General features: G+C 37.4%; 1 protein-coding gene across 2 annotated transcripts in view; it reads right to left on the bottom strand.

Moving 5' to 3' along the window:
* Nucleotides 1–2,507: 2,507 nt before the first annotated feature.
* The window catches only part of LOC128097948 (zinc finger protein 431-like), a 29,908-nt gene continuing 16,147 nt past the window's right edge, over nt 2,508–16,268 (bottom strand). Inside the window, exons 2-4 of one of the 2 annotated variants that reach the window (XM_052718853.1) lie at nt 5,704–5,830; nt 5,449–5,509; nt 2,508–4,312 (exon numbers count right to left, since the gene is read on the bottom strand). In XM_052718853.1, the coding sequence (XP_052574813.1) occupies nt 3,283–4,312; nt 5,449–5,509; nt 5,704–5,830 (1,218 nt within the window). In that variant the 3' untranslated portion in view covers nt 2,508–3,282. The remainder of the gene's footprint in view (nt 4,313–5,448; nt 5,510–5,703; nt 5,831–16,268) is intronic. The other variant, XM_052718854.1, reaches the window with a different exon arrangement.

Genomic DNA, 16,268 nt, shown 5'->3' with positions numbered 1-16,268 from the left:
GCCCCCACAGCATATATAGTCTTCACTTCATGCAACCCAACCAGTCATGTTAGATTGAGACCCACCCTAATGATCTCGATTGATCTTACCCTCCCCTATAAAGAGTCTACAACTAATATAGTCACATTTTGAATATTGGGGTTTGTGGCTCTGACATATGACCTGGATGTTGTTCATCCACATGTCCACACATATGCCTGGTCCTGTTAACTTTCCCCCAGGATTCTTTATTTCCCTACTTCTTGTGACAGGCAAGATTAGCCACATTCCAGGCCTACTCATCTTTTCCTAATACAATTCACTGTGTGCAGTCCTGTCCTGAATCCAAATCCATAGCCTTATATCTGGACCTAACAACTCTCAGTCCCCAGTTTAGTCAGAGGGCCAGCATATACCTTTTAAAAACATTAACATTATTATTTTCATAGCACACAAGGCCACCCCTTAATGATGAGTTCAGATGAATTTAGAATCTTTTACTCCTTACTTGCCAAAGCACCCTCATCTCCCTGCAATAGCTTTTACTATTATCCTGTTCATTTGGGGAAGGACATTGAGCAGAGAGAGGGATTGCCTACTATTACTGTCTTTCTCACCAAAGCTCAGAAGTAAATCTATGCTACCCAATTTGAGATTTTTTTCCCTGACTCCTTCCTTCATGCCTTGTTTCCTTACTTTGACTTTAGAGTTGGGGCTTGAAATCATTGCTTCACACATGCTAAATTCATGTTCACTATTGGGTTACAAACCCAGCCCCAACACCACCATAGTTTCTTTATTTTTTACTACTGTATGCTACCAGGCTTTTTGGAATAAGGTAATTGCAGAAATAATTTTTAAAATGCATGAAAGCAGACAGAAATATTCACCCCTCACCCACACAGGCATCGTGTGTGAGGAGTAACTAAGGTTCACTGATTTAGAAAAAAAACATGTGTCTTGGCTCTCACTAGCTGTTCAATGTGATTTCTGATTTCTAATACAAAGGCAGACTCAGAAATAGATTTACTAAATTCCAAACAATTGTCATTAAAATCAGTTTGAAAACTGTGATTAACCATTATATGACATCAGTCAAAACTTAGTGTGAATACTCACATTCTTGTAAATGATGTGTTGTCTTTCTCTCAATGCATATACTTTAACAAGATTTCCATAATGTTAAAGTTTCATGTACTTTAAATGGCCTATATAGTAGCATGGAAGGGTATAATTTTACATGTTTTATGTGTATAGAATCATATGTGTATCTGTTTGTGCATTAGTGTACACACAGACAGGGCTTTAAAAAATATCTTTCTTTACTGCTACTTTAATTTTTCAATTCATATAATATTTACATAGGACTATAGGTTCAAGTTCTGTTTCATTCAGAATTGTTCCCTACCCACTTCTCCTTTTCTTCTAACTCATAAAACTCACCTAATTTTTTACAGTAAGTAAACTATCTTCTTAGGGACATGATTTTTTCTCAAGGCTGAACTTCTCTTCATTACTACCTTGGTCCTCCCCTTGCATTCATGGAGGAATGCATTGACAAAGAATACAAATGCAATAGTTTGGATATGTTCCCTAATTGTTCATGAGTTTTAATGGGTTGGTCCATAGTGTAGATTTCCTAGAATATTCTGAGACCTTTAAGGGAAGAGAGTTGGAAGGTCTTGTTATTAGGAGCTTCAACATCTCTTAACAGCAGCTACTAGAGCTGAGTTCAAATTCAGTAGCCTGACTGTGGTCATAAATTCATCATTACTTTTTTCAGACAATTTGATCTTTCCTATGAGCTTTCTCCAGTTCTCTCACAAGGTATTGAGAAGAGTGGACTGAGAATACAGATTATTTTTCTTCTGGACTTCTTCAGTTTCCTCTCTATGTGAAGAATGATTTTCCTTTATAAGGCCATATACTCAGAAACTGAGTTTTTGACAAGTTCCACATGATCATCAATTTAAAAATGTACTTCAATGGCATGGGGATGTCACACTGAGCAATTCATATATGATGCAAACTTTTATTGGATACTTACTATGAGCCAGAGGCTATTATAGGAACATGTGTATCATTGTGGATATGAGACAACATTGTTTCCCATATGGATCTTAGCTTCTACTAGGAATGATAGTAATCAAAAAATATGAAAATATAATACTACCTTAAAAAATGATACATGGTAGGAAAAAATGTCCAGATGGTTAAAGAATTAAGAAAATCTGTTGGGGAGTTAGATCCTGAAAACAGAGAAATGTGTGTGAGCATAACTGGGAAGAGAACCTTTGAGCAAAGACTAAAATAAGGTCCAAGGCTGAGCCATGTGGACATAATGTAAGCAGGCAAAAAGAATTCATGTCCACCAAACCATCAGTACAGAGGATATTGGAAGTGACACTTCAGATTGAGGAGAGGAATAAGTATAGCAAGAAAATATAATATGAAAATAAAGCTATAATTCCTGAAGCACAAAATAGAACCAAGAAAAAAAAGACAACAATAAAACAACACACAACACATGCCTTTCAACAGTTAAACATTTATCTTTTAGACTTCTCATAGAGCAGAGGCCTTTTACCCATAACTGCTTACATAGGGAGTTTTATAATTGCCAGAAACATGGGTTACTTTACATATTTTAGAGTCCAGTACAACTATCTTAACTAACCATCCAATTCTTCATTTTTTATTTACAGGAAGATATTATTTAAAGCTTTGTTTCAGCTATGATACACACTGATACCCGTGAATAAATTTCCCAATATCAAGAAGAACCTGCCCAGCATCCTGACCATGTCATCTTATGTAAAGCCCCCGTTAAGAGAAAAGAACCCTCCCTCTACTTCTCTCTTCCTTCCTCTCTCTCTAGTTATGAGGTAGTGTTCATGTCCTCGCTTCTTCTATTCCCTTTTATCTTTCTTTTCTTCCCTCTCTTCCCTTCTCCGTTCCCCCAATAAAACTTTCCACATGGATGCCATGTGTACAAGGTGTATCTTTCCCAGAGCTTCCCAACTGCTGTGACTGCCACATGCTGTTTTAACATCCAGCATGTGTTCTTTTATGCATTTGAAGATCACTTTGATGAGTAAAGGCTTTCCAACACTGACTACATTCATAGGTTTTCTCTCCAGTATGTATTGTCTTATGCCATTGAAGAGTACAGTGTTGGGCAAAGGCTTTACCACATTGATTACATTCATAGGAATTCTCTCAAGTATGTGTACTTTTATGTCTTTGAAGATGACATTGATGTGCAAAGGCATTTCCACAATGAATACACTCAAAGGATTTCGCTCAAGTATGTCTTCTTTTATGTATTCGGAGATTACTTTGACATACAAAGGTTTTACCACACTGATTACATTCACAAGGTTTCTCTCCAGTATGTGATCTTTTATGTATTTGGAGACTTCTTTGTTCTGCAAAGGCTCTACCACACTGATTACACGCATAGGGTTTCTCTCCAGTATGTGTCCTTCTGTGCATTTGGAGATTACTGTGACGTGCAAAGGCTTTACCACACTGATTACATGCGTAGGGTTTCTCTCCAGTGTGTGTTCTTTTGTGCATTTGAAGACCACTCTGACGTGCAAAGGCTTTACCACACTGATTGCATTCATAGGGTATCTCTCCTGTATGTGTTTTTTTATGCCTTTGAAGAGTACAGTGATGAGCAAAGGCTCTACCACAATGATTACATTCATAGGGTTTCTCTCCAGTATGTGTTCGTTTATGTGTTCCAAGACTGCTATGAGAAGCAAAGGATTTACCACACTGATTACATTCATAGGGTTTCTCTCCAGTGTGTGTTCTTTTGTGCACTTGAAGAGTACTGGGACGTGCAAAGATTTTACCACACTGATTACATTCATAGGGTTTCTCTCCAGTATGAGTTCTTTTATGCATTTGAAGATGACTGAGTTGTGAAAAGCCTTTACCACACTGATTACATTCATAAGGTTTCTCTCCAGTATGTGTTCTTTTATGTATTCTGAGACTGCTGTGAGAAGTAAAGCCTTTACCACACTGATTACATTCATAGGGTTTCTCTCCAGTATGTATTCTTTTATGTATTTGAAGAGTACAGTAATGAGCAAAGGCTTTGCCACACTCATCACATTCATAGAGTTTCTGTCCAGTACAGGTATTTATATGGATTTGGAGACTACTGTGATGTATAAAGACTTTATCACATGCATTATATTCACAGGGTTTCTCTCCAGTATGTATTCTTTCATGCCTTTGAAGATCTTTGTCATATGCAAAGGCTTTAACACATTGAGTATATTCAGAAGGTTGTTCTCCAGTATGACTTCTTTCATGCCTGCAAGGATAATTGGCATATGTAAAAGATTTATCACATTCAATACACAGTTGAATCTTTATATCTGAATTAATTAATTTACAATTTGGTCCAGTTGTAAAGAGGAATCAGATCTTAAGGTTTTATACCGTGCTTACACTCATGTTGTTCCCCTTCATTAGGGATTGTTTTGAATCTCTGAAGATACCTGTGATGGTAAGAGCCTTTATTACATGGTTCACATTTAAAATATCCTTTTCTATATGAAAATTTCCACATATTTCAAGACAACTGGAAAAACTCTACTTTACCATACATATTGCTTTCATAAATTTTCTTATACTGTGAGTCATACTACATTTTCTAAGTGAACTATGTCAAACAGAACTATTCACACATTCCTAGTACTCACAGGGCTTTTCTGTAGTGTAAGATTATTGATGTGTTAACAGTGAAGCTGAGAGTCCAATTATTTGTATACTTGAATCAAATTCAACATGTCTACTCAACATAGAAACTGCTACATATATTTTAATTATTCTGAGAGTCATGCTACATCCTTCCATATCCATGTTCATGTGGCTTGTATCCAGAGTGACATATGATATATATGGTAAAGGAAGAATGACAAAAAAAGTTTCCACATTGAATTAACAGTGTGAATTTGTTTCTCACAGACATGTGGTATAGGTATTAATGTTTATCCACAATGGCCCTTGATTCCTGATTCTAAGTGCTCCTCTCACTAAATTTAGTAAAGACACAAATATATGATTAACACTAGCATTACTATAGACTGTTTGCTTATTAGAAGGTTTTTGACATATACCTATTACCTCTTCATTGTGTTTACCTTTTGTAATATATGTGGTACAAAATTAAATGGATTGGCAGTTTTACAGCACAGCAATCATGAGACTTTGATTCAAATGGTGACATCTGGTAAGGCATTGCTTTCTTGTCTTCTTTCTTAAAAGAATGCCTTGTAAACCTAATTCACCCACCTGAAGTTGAGGTTTATAGTGTTGTGAGAATTTAATAACCATCAATGCATTTTAAGCTGTGTTTATTTACACTGTTGCTTTTCTTTGAAACTTTAAGGACACATTACAGTTTCTTCAAAGGCACATTTGTTTCATTTTACAAATGAAAATTACCTTTCATGTCTTCTAGAACTTTTACAATGTTCTTCAAAATTATGGTCTTCCCAGCTGTATCCTAAAATATAGTTTCAGAAAATGTATGGTATATTATTGAAAATTGTGCAATATTTAAGTTACTATCTTCAAGGAACCTTAGAACCATGCCTGATTTATTCACCCCATTCTTCTTTCTCAATCAAATTACAGAAGAAAATAAATAGCCAAGGAATAGTTGTCCCCTTATTTACATAAAGGAAAATTCAGTCTTACCTATAGTAGTGAGGTTCCTGTAGGTCTCCAACATCACATCTTTGTAGAGATTTTTCTGGGAAGGGTCCAGCAAAGTCCACTCTTCCCAGGTGAAATTGACATGCACATCATCATAGGTCACTGCATTCTGAAATATCCCATACATGTGTATAACAGAAAGCATGATACTGACAACATTGCAAATGTATACTTCTTTGACAGCATAGTATATAATTCTGGTGCTCCACACACTTATTTCATGACACAGACATTATATTTGAATCAAGTCACTCTAGAACAATACTGAATAGGAGGTTCAACTCTGTCATTTCTGTACTTTTTGAATGGGATATGACCTTGCAACAGACATGTCTATTAACAAACATAGAGAAACAAGTAAACACATCAACAGTACAGACTATACATAAGAGAAATTATATTACTAAGCACAAAATAGAAAAATAAGATGGACAAGCTGGATATACTGGCTCATCCTTTAAACACAGCACTCAGCGGCAGAGGCAGGTATATCTGCCTCTGAGTTGAGTGCTAGCCTAGTATGTGCAATCAGTTCTTGGACAGCCAGAAGTACATATTGGGACCCTGTCTCCTGTGCAAAAATCAGTCAAACAAACAAAAAATATAGAAAGAACTCAGAGATTATTTACTGAGTCTCTACAAAGAGTTATGCATTCATTTCACTTCTGTATTCATATTCCAGAAAGCTGAAGTACCCCCACTTTAATCTGTCACATGAATAAGATCTTTCTAAAAGGCATTGAATGTTTAAACAGTTACAAATGGACAGATAAAAACATTAGCAATATAAATGTTGATAATAAATAATCAACACAGGGCATGAGAGGCTCTGTAGTAATGAACTCTTGCTGGTCTTGCATATAGGTGTGGTCAGTTGCCAACATTTACATTGGGAATCAAAACTATCCATTATTCCAAGTTCAGGGTTTCTGAGATCATCTTTTGATCAATGTGAGGACCAGTTACCCATATGATGCATATACATGCATACAGGCAAAATACTCACATTCATTAAAAAATTTCAAAACAAATACAACAGGCAGGAAGAATGTCATGCACCTGAAATTCAATGACAAAAGTCAAGGGCAGTATTGATGTCATGAATACATGCCATCATGGGAAACAGAACGATACCATCTATCAAATTTCAAAATTCAGTATAGGGATGAAGCTCAGTACAACAGCATATGCTTGCCATGTACAAAAATCTGCTTTCCAGGCCCATGACCCAATAATATAAAAACAAAAAAAGCCAGGAATTTTGGCCCATGTTTAATCCCAGCACTCGGAAGCAAGAGTCAGGGGGATCTTTGAGATCAAGGACAGCTGGGTGTACAGAACTACTTTCAGGACAGCCAGGGTGACACAGACAAACCTTGTCATCAAAAACAAACAAACAAAAAATTAAAACAGTAGGCTAGCAAACGGGCTTAGCACTAAATAGCAATTGCTTCTACTGTATCTTATGTGATTTAGGCATAGTCTATAATGGTGGTGATGGCATTACAGCACAAGAAAAATGATGACTGATGAGTTTCAACCACAACAGAGTTGAAACAAAAAACAGGAAATCAGCTAAGTCTATAAATGTTCATAACCCATCCCCTATGAGGAATTTCATCCAGAAATAAAGTCCTCAAGGAGAGAAATATGTTCAAATACATCATCCTATCTGGGAGGTTTTTCCTTCAATCAACTACATTATGACCCAGGACAATATAGGCCCATGGCCATTCATGAAAGAAAATGCATTTTGTCACTTCAAAGATTTTCATAGTCGGCAGTAGCCTCTATAATGTTCAAATGTCCAAAATCTACTCTGACATTCAAGATAATCTCTTGATGGTGACTTCTTGTAAAATCAAAAAAATAAGTTATATCTTTCCAACATACAGTGGCACAAAATATCATTTACATTCCAAAAGAGAGGAAAGGAGACATATTGAGGAAAGACTGGACAAATGAAAGACTGAAGCACAGAGGAAAACCATCAAATCCTGTAGCTCTGTCTCAGACACATGGGGCTCCAGTTTCAAAGGCTTATATGGACCTATCCCTGCAACTTCTCATACATATCTCTCTGAAACAACAGACTAAGGGTTCATTACCTAAAACTTTGATGCTTCCTTTTTTCCAGGGTCATGATGGGTGAGTCTGCAAAATCTGACTTCTTAATTGGGATGGACACTAACATGCTTGGACCACAGGTGCAGCAGGTTTTGTATGAAGTTGCTTCCTGGAACTAGGAATCACTTTGCTTATTTCCTCCATAAATTGAAGCTTTAGTTGGATGGTGTCTTACCCTTATGGTATCTTGCTAGGCTTCCATTTGAGATCAAGGGCCTTCTATATAATGGTGATAAACTCCTTGAAAATTCCCGCCTGTTTGAACACTTGGCTTCTACCTGAAGCTACCTTTTCATTTTAATTTATTTCTGCCCAACATTTTTTTTTACTGTAGACCTGAATGAGTCATCAGTAACAACCATATAAGAGATTCAATATTCCAGAAAAGAAATTAGCCCATTATATTTTAATTATGCCTTACTAAATTTTCAGGGCCTAGGCAGAATAAGATAGATTTTGGAGCCAAAATATCACAAAATGATCTCCAGCATACTTTTTTATGGAGTCTACCTATTTCTGTCTGAAATCCTAAAATCTCAGACTTCACTTTCTGCCATTACTCAACAATCTCATCTTCCTGGTCCTGCAAAAACAGTTAATTAAGTTCTGTGTACAACTTTCTATGGTTTTTGCCACCTAAGGTGTTAATATCTTCCACATTCTTTCAAAGGAAAACATTCACAGGTTCTACTTAGCAACACAACCAATTTTGGTGTGCAATTTTTTTGTTCTTACTTGCTTTTATGCTACTGTTATTAAATATTCCAACCAAAAGCATCTCAAGAAATGAAGGGGTTTATTTGGTTGATTTTGTCTGATCACAATCCAACATTTTAGCACCATAAAATAGAAACTCAAACTAACATTTGAAGACAAAACTTATGGGCAAAGTTTTTTTTCTTGACTTTCTTTTTTGCCTAGTCACCATTTCATGTTAAGATAGCTCTCTTTTCCATCCTAGAGCCACTTTCTTAGGGATACTGCCACCCTCAGTCAAAAAGCCTTTCTACATCAATCATCAATCAACAAAAATCTCTCACAGACACAGCAGTTTATGTCTATTATGAACAAAGCCGCTATGAACATAGTTGAGCAAGTATCCTTGCAGTAGATGGAAGAGCATCCTTTGAGTATATGCCCAAGCATGTTATAACTGGGTCTTGAGGTTTTCACTTGCAATAGCAATGGAACCCCTTGCTCCATGTCCTTACCAGCATTAGCTTTCACTTATGTTATTGATCTTAACAATTCTGACAGATATATCTCAAAGTAGTTTTGATTTGCTTTTCTCTGATGGCTAAAGATGTTGAACATTTCTTTAAGTGTTCCTCAGCAATTTTAGATTCCTCTACTGAGAATTCTGTTTAGAGAGTTACCCCATTATAATTTGATTATTTGGTTTGTTGTCTAGTTTCTTGAGTTCATTATTAACCTGAGTGAGGCAACCCAGAAGCACATATACAAACATGGTATACTCACTTCTAAGTGGATATTAGCAGTTAATTAGGTATAATCACAGTAATCACAGTTAATCACACAGAGTTCATAGATGAAGAGTGGCTAAGTAACAAGAACAACTCTAGGGGAGATGCATGGACCTCCCTGGGAAAAGGAAATAGACTTTGTAAGTACACTGGAGGCAGGTGAGAATGGAAACAGGAAGGATCAAGTGAGTACAGAAGGGGCATGGGAGAAAATACAAGGAGAAGTGAGTGGAATAGGGGAGCTTTCAGTATGGGGTGTGAAAATTTAATGCATTGCATATGTCCTGGAACCTATAAGGGTGACCCTAGAAAGGACTCCTAGTAATCAAGAATATGGATGCTGAATCAGCCATCTTCTGCAACCACATAAAGCTCCCCATGGCAGTAGTGGGACACCAAGCTAGCCACAAAACATTCAACTCACATTTGTCCTGCCTGTATGATATACTGGGGCAATGGTGGCTCAGAGCTTCTTTAGTGGCCAACCAATGACTGGTCTAACTTGACCAAGTTGTGAGAGGAAGCCCATGCCTAACACTGCCTGGATGGCCAGGAACCAGTACTTGGATGGCTCAGACAAGTAGGGTAGAACCAAATACAGGAGACCAAGAAAAAAAAAATCAGTGAAATGATTTGTAACTATATTCTGCTAGAACCATATACTGGTGCCTAGCCCAACTGTCCTCAGAGAGGCTTTTTCCATCAGCTGATGGAAACACATGCAGGAATCTCTACCCAAACATTAGCTTGATCTCTAGGTGAGGATTGTAGGAGCTAGAGAGGTTGGTAGAACATGGCCTACAGAATCAACTAAGCAGAGCTCATAGGGTCTCAGAAAAACTGAAGTGGCAATCATAGAGCCTACACGGCTCTATGCCAGGACCTCTCCATACCTGTTTTGATTGTTTAACTTGGGGTGTTTGTGAGACTCTTAATTATAGGAGTTGAGGTGCTTTGGAATCTTTTGCCTGTTCTTGGGACCCTTTTTCTCCTACTGGTTTACCTTGTCTAGCCTTGATATGAGGTATATTATACCATGTTATGATGTGATTGGTTGAAATCCCTGGGAGGCCTGTTCCATTCTGAAAGGAAACAGAGTAGCAGTGGATCTATGGAAATGGGGATGGGGTGTTGGAAGGAATGGAGGAAGGGGAGGCTGAAGTCAGAATGTATTACTTGAGGGAAGAATTAATATAAAGAAAAATAATAAAAATAAAAATGCATTTAGTCTAACTTCAATGATTCTCATAATCTGAAACAGCCCAAACAGCACAAATACCAAAAGTCTTTTCTGACACTCAAGACATTCCCTTTATTGTCACATCTTTTAAAATCAAGAAACAAATTAAGGATTTCCAAATATAATGGCACAGATATAGTTCCATTCAGAAAAAGAGGAATATGGCTGTATTCCAGTCCCAATTCATGAAGACATGCCCTGCGCATGTGTGTGTCACAACAGCTAGAACAACAAGTAGGCAGACCACCAGCTCATAAAACTTCCACACTCCCTACATTCTCACAGACAGAATCCCTAACAAGTCATACATATGTCAATCCCAAAGCCATGTACACACCCCCAAATTGGATGGATATCCTCTGCTCATGTGCAGGCCACACCAGCCAGAAGAATAGGTAGACAAACTGAGGCAAAGACTCCCCTACTGGACCAGAGGCCATTCCAACCATCAGAAATCCACATAGGCTGCTTACCTGTGGACCTCCTCCATTCATTCAATTACCTCAGCATTATCTCCAATCCCACTTCCCTCCTCATCTCTGGGTTGTAGCCTTCAACTTGGGTGAAGACTCCTTGCTCAAGCAAAGTATGCACCATCTGCCAGAAGTCCATGTATGCTATCTCCATGGCCCCTCAACACTATTCTCAAGTTCCCTCCCCCTTTCCTTTTTTCAGTCCCAGTTTTGGGCAGATACTTCTTGTTGGAAAAAAGGACACACCTACTGCAACATTTCTAGCCCCCAACTTGGGGTGAGAACCAATGTTCAACCATAGGCCACACAGATCAGGAGACAAGAGAACAAATAGAAACCAAGGAACAAAACACCCATCCAACAAAGACAAACTGAAAAATTCACACCTAGACACACAATCGCCACAAACCCCAGATACCCACACACAAATATAAGAACACAATCAACATCAGCAAGAGCAATATGTCACTACCAGATTCCAGTTATCTTACTGTACAGCAAACCCTGATTATTCTAACACAGTTGAAGTGCAATTAAGAAACCTAAAGACCAACTTTATAAAAATGATAGAAGTGCTTAAAGAGAAGGTAAATGAATCCCTTAAACAAAGTAGGGAAAGGACTAATGACAAATTAGAGAAAAAAAATTCCTTAAAGAAAGCTGAAAAAAAAAAAAGAAAAACCAACCAACCAAACAAACAAAAAACAAGTGAAGCAAATGAATGAATCTGTTCAAAGCCTGAAAATGGAAATAGAAGCAATTAGAAAATGCAAATTGTAGGAATTCTGGAAATAAAAATCTAGGTAATCAAACAGGACTTACAGAGGCAAGCTTAAACAAAAGAATACAAGACATGGAACAGAGAATTTAAGGCTTTGAAGATATGATAGAAGAAATGGATATACTGATCAAAGAGAATGCTAAATCAAAATATTTCCTAAAACATAACATCCGGGAACTCTGGAACACTATGAAAAGATCAAACCTAACAATAACAGAAGCAGAAGGAGAAGAATCTCAGCTAAAAGGCCCAGAAAATATTTTTTAAAAAATTAATAGTAAAAAATTTTCCTAACTTAGAACACAGGAGAATATACCCCCACAGAACCAGCTAATCAGGGTTCATAGGCGCTCACAGAACTGAAACAGCAATCATGGAGCCTACAAGAGTTTGTACCAGATTCTCTGCATGTATGTTCTTGTTGTGTAGCTTGGTGTTTTTGTAGGACTCCTAACAGTGTGAGCAGGCACGGTGCTGTCTCTGACTCTTTTGCCTGATTTTGGAACCATTTTCCTCCGACTAGGTCGCCTCATCCAGCCTTGATATGTGGGTTTGCGCCTTGCCGTTTTTAGACTTATTTTGTGCATAGCCCTGGGAGGCTTGCACTTTTCTGAAGTGAAATTGAGGAGTAGTGGATCTGGTGGAGAGGGGAGCAATGCAAAGGACTGGGAGGAGTGGAGGAAATGGAAACTGAAGTTGGGATATATTATATGAGAGAAGAATAATAGTTTAAAAAAGAAAGAAAGCAAAGTGGAAACAGTGAGGGAAAAATTGGACCAAGGCAAGACTAAAACTTAGGACAGCAAATAACAAAACCTGTAGCTCAGTCTCAGACAGGTGTGTCATCATTCACCAAGTGCTTAGTTAACTCTATCCCTGAAAAATATCATACTAGTTTTTTCTTTGCTACTTCCACTCACTTTGTACAGCTTTCCATGGCAGATGTCAGCTTGGGTATCTCAATATCTTCTGATTTCAAAATACAACACTGGCTTAATCTTCCAAGCTTCATGCAATGACCTCTCACAGTCTCCTCACTGGGTTTCTGACTCTGCCTAACATAGATGGATGCAACAGTGCTCAACTGAAACCACAGAGGAAGAACCTATGACCTATAAATTTTGTATCTTTCTTGTTTCCAGAATCAGTACAACAAGGGTTAGCCACCCAAATTTGGCTTCTAAGTTATGATGGATGATACCACACTTGGACTAGAGTTGCATCAAGTTTTGTATGAAGTTGCTTCTTGGGATTAGAAATCAAGTTGCCTATTCCTTCCATAAATTAAAGGATTATATGGAGTCTTACCGATAGGGTACCTTACTAGTCCTCAAATTCTGAGAAGGGTCTTCCCTTTAATGGTGCTAAAAATTTTTTAAATTTCTTGCTTCTACTTCACCACAGGACTATTTTAAACTAGTCCAGTTTATCTCTACAAAACTGACATTTTATTTCTTTCTGCATCACTTGTTTCTTTTCCACTGTAGAACTGATTGAGTCAGCATTAATAAAAACCCAACAGAATCAATACTTTGTCCAATGAATCAGCCAATTACTTTGTAATTCTGCCTTACTCAATTTCTCAGATAATGGATAAAGTAAGAATGATTTGTGGCCAAAATATGATACATATTACACCTATCTAAATTTTTAATGGAGTCTACTTCCCACTGAAATCTTATGGTCTCAGACTCTACTGTCTGCATTACTTTCAACACTCACATATTCCTAGTCCTACAAGGATAGTTGATTAAGCTCTGTGTGTAGCTTTCTATGGTGTTTACCATCTAAAACCCTAATATCTTCAACATTACTCCAAAAGACAACATTCCCATAGCCTACCTGGCAACAAAATCACTTTTGGTGTGCCACATTTTGTTTTAACTTGTTTGTTTCTTGCTGTGATTAAATTGTCTAACCAAAAGCATCTCAAGTAATGAACAGGTTTATTTGGTTAATATTGCCAGATCACAACCCACATTTGTGTGAGCTTAGGACAGAAACTCAAGCTAGGAACTGAAGGTAAAAGCAACAGGGAACCTCAGTGGAAGAGCCTTTTCACATCAATCATCTATCAATACAGCTTCCCAAAAACACAGTAACTAACAATTCTGATCTGGGCCAGTGCCTCAATTGATGTTCCCTTAGATGAATCTAGGCTACATTATTTTGACAGTTGAAGCTAATTAAGATAAAGAGACAGCAATACATGAAAAGGTTTTAAAAACACAAAAATAATGTATTAGGTGTATCAATCACTTAAGCAGCAAAAAAACATGAAGATAGCAACAACTGGAAAACACAGATATATAAAGAAATGAAGAGCAGTGAGCCTCTAAGATTAAGAAAGGAAAACTAAAACTGTCTCTCCAAAGAAACTTCCCAAACCATCAAAAGCTCAAGGAACACAAAATATGTAAATTTTCTGAAAAAAAAGTGGTGAAGTTCCATCATTTTCCAGAGAAACAACAATAAATTTAGATGACAATAAGTTTAGCAACATAGATGACACCACTTACCACACAAGACAAAAAGACATACCTACAAATGTATATCACAATTCCTTAAACAAGAACTACAAGATTATAATCAAAATTTAACCACAAGAAATCACTGGCCAGCACTCATCCTGTGCACTCCCATACTCTTCTTTGATAATAATAGAAAATGGATTCAGTGAGGATAGCTGCTCCAAATAAATTGGAGATCTGTTTGAAGCTTTCTGATGCTTTGACTTTTTAGAAAATAAGTTTTGATTACTAAAAGGATTTCATTCTCTTATAATAAACAAAAGAATGCTTATTAGAATCATTTAGGAATCATTTGGTTTCCTATAATTGATGATTGTCCATAAGTCTGCATGAGGCTGAGGAAATTAAAATTTTTCCAAACCAAATGCATGATAACAGATTTTTAAAGAATAGTGTATGATTTGTATCATACACCTAAAGCAACTTCTCTTGCTCTAGTTGCTTTATAAGTCAGAAGAACTTTTGAAAAGAAAGTATATCCCCACATTTTGTGTTTGTTTGTGTGTGAGAGAGAATGTGTTCCATGTATAAAAGTGACATACAAGAAAAGAAGGTGTCAGATCTCCTGGATCTGGAGTAGCAGGTGGTTATGTGTGGGAGCCCACAAAAGCTTTCCAGTGAGATTTGAGCTTGCTTTACCCAGCAAGGCTGCATTAGGGGATGGCTTGACTACATGCATGGTCACCAAGTGTCTGGGATGGTCTGCACGTGGCTGTCCTGGGGTGAGGTCTTTGTTCCACCCCTTGGCATTCCTTCAAAAGCCCTTTAGTAGAGACAGAAGGGGCTGGTGGGCTTTGACCCAGGCCATCCCCAGGTAAACTGTTTCTGACTGTCTCTCTTCTCTACATGTCTAACTAAATCTCTTATCTCTCACTCAAGAGTCTGTGGAGTAAATAAATGTGGGAGCTGGTCTCCCACAAATGGTGCCACTGAACAGGGACCCAGGCATTTGGTGAAAGGGTTGACAGGGGCATCACAGGTGTAAGGCATGCCAAAAAAGGATTTGATAAAGGCGATGGTATTTTATTCTTGGGTGTGAATGTTAGGTGGTGAAATGCTGAAGTCAAAAAGCAAGACTGCAGCGTAGATTTCTCACTATCTAGGTTTCTTCCTTTTCCTTTCTCTCTTAAAATTGTATCTATGAAAAATAGGGAAGATAGAGTGTAACAATATAGTGTAAAAAAGACAAAAATCTTAGAAAAGTAGAATGCAGGAATATAGCATAAGAAAAAAATTTAGGATTAAGAAAAGCAACAAGATGGAGGAACTATGTCCTTAATTTTCCAACTATGAGACTATAAATGCAAAATCCTAGGGAAGAATCAGAGATATCTATCAAAGAGGAAAAACAAGGAGAAAAAGATTCCTGTGGGAAGGTTTTGGTCCCAAGCAGCAGAGGGAAGAAATTTCACTGAAACTTATGCAAGTGAAATAAAACTTTTCACTTTGCTGACACTACCACTGTATGGAAACACCATACCATCAGAATCAGTTTCCTCTTAACCATGAAGTCAAAAGTTTAGAGAACAGAAGTTTCGAGAAAACCTGGTGGTTTTTCTCTCTCAAAAACTGAAAGTTGTCTTGGGAAGAACCTTAGCAATCTTTCTCTCTCTAAAAAAGTAAAAAGCCTTTCAGAACTTTCTTTCTCAGATTCTCTTTCTGGAAGAGCAAAATTAGATTCACCTGGAAAAGTACAGGAAACCACCTATGGTTTGCTCTAAGAAAAAACAAAAAGACCTCTTGGAATTAGATAAATCCTCTGTGCTAAGCCCTGTCTCTCTTTAGGTAGAGAAAAACAGTAGCCAGAGTTCTCTGAGGAAAGGGCCAGGTGAGAGAATGCAGGCAGAAAACAGAACAGGGACAGATTCCTCCCCAAAAGGTGCAGCACCTGGGGAAGGCTGCTAGTGCAAA

This window comes from Peromyscus californicus, unplaced genomic scaffold (genome assembly GCF_007827085.1).
Source record: "Peromyscus californicus insignis strain IS unplaced genomic scaffold, ASM782708v3 Scaffold_5__1_contigs__length_169319896, whole genome shotgun sequence".
In the NCBI taxonomy this organism is placed as follows: domain Eukaryota; kingdom Metazoa; phylum Chordata; class Mammalia; order Rodentia; family Cricetidae; genus Peromyscus; species Peromyscus californicus.
This window is presented reverse-complemented; position numbering and strand designations above follow the sequence as displayed.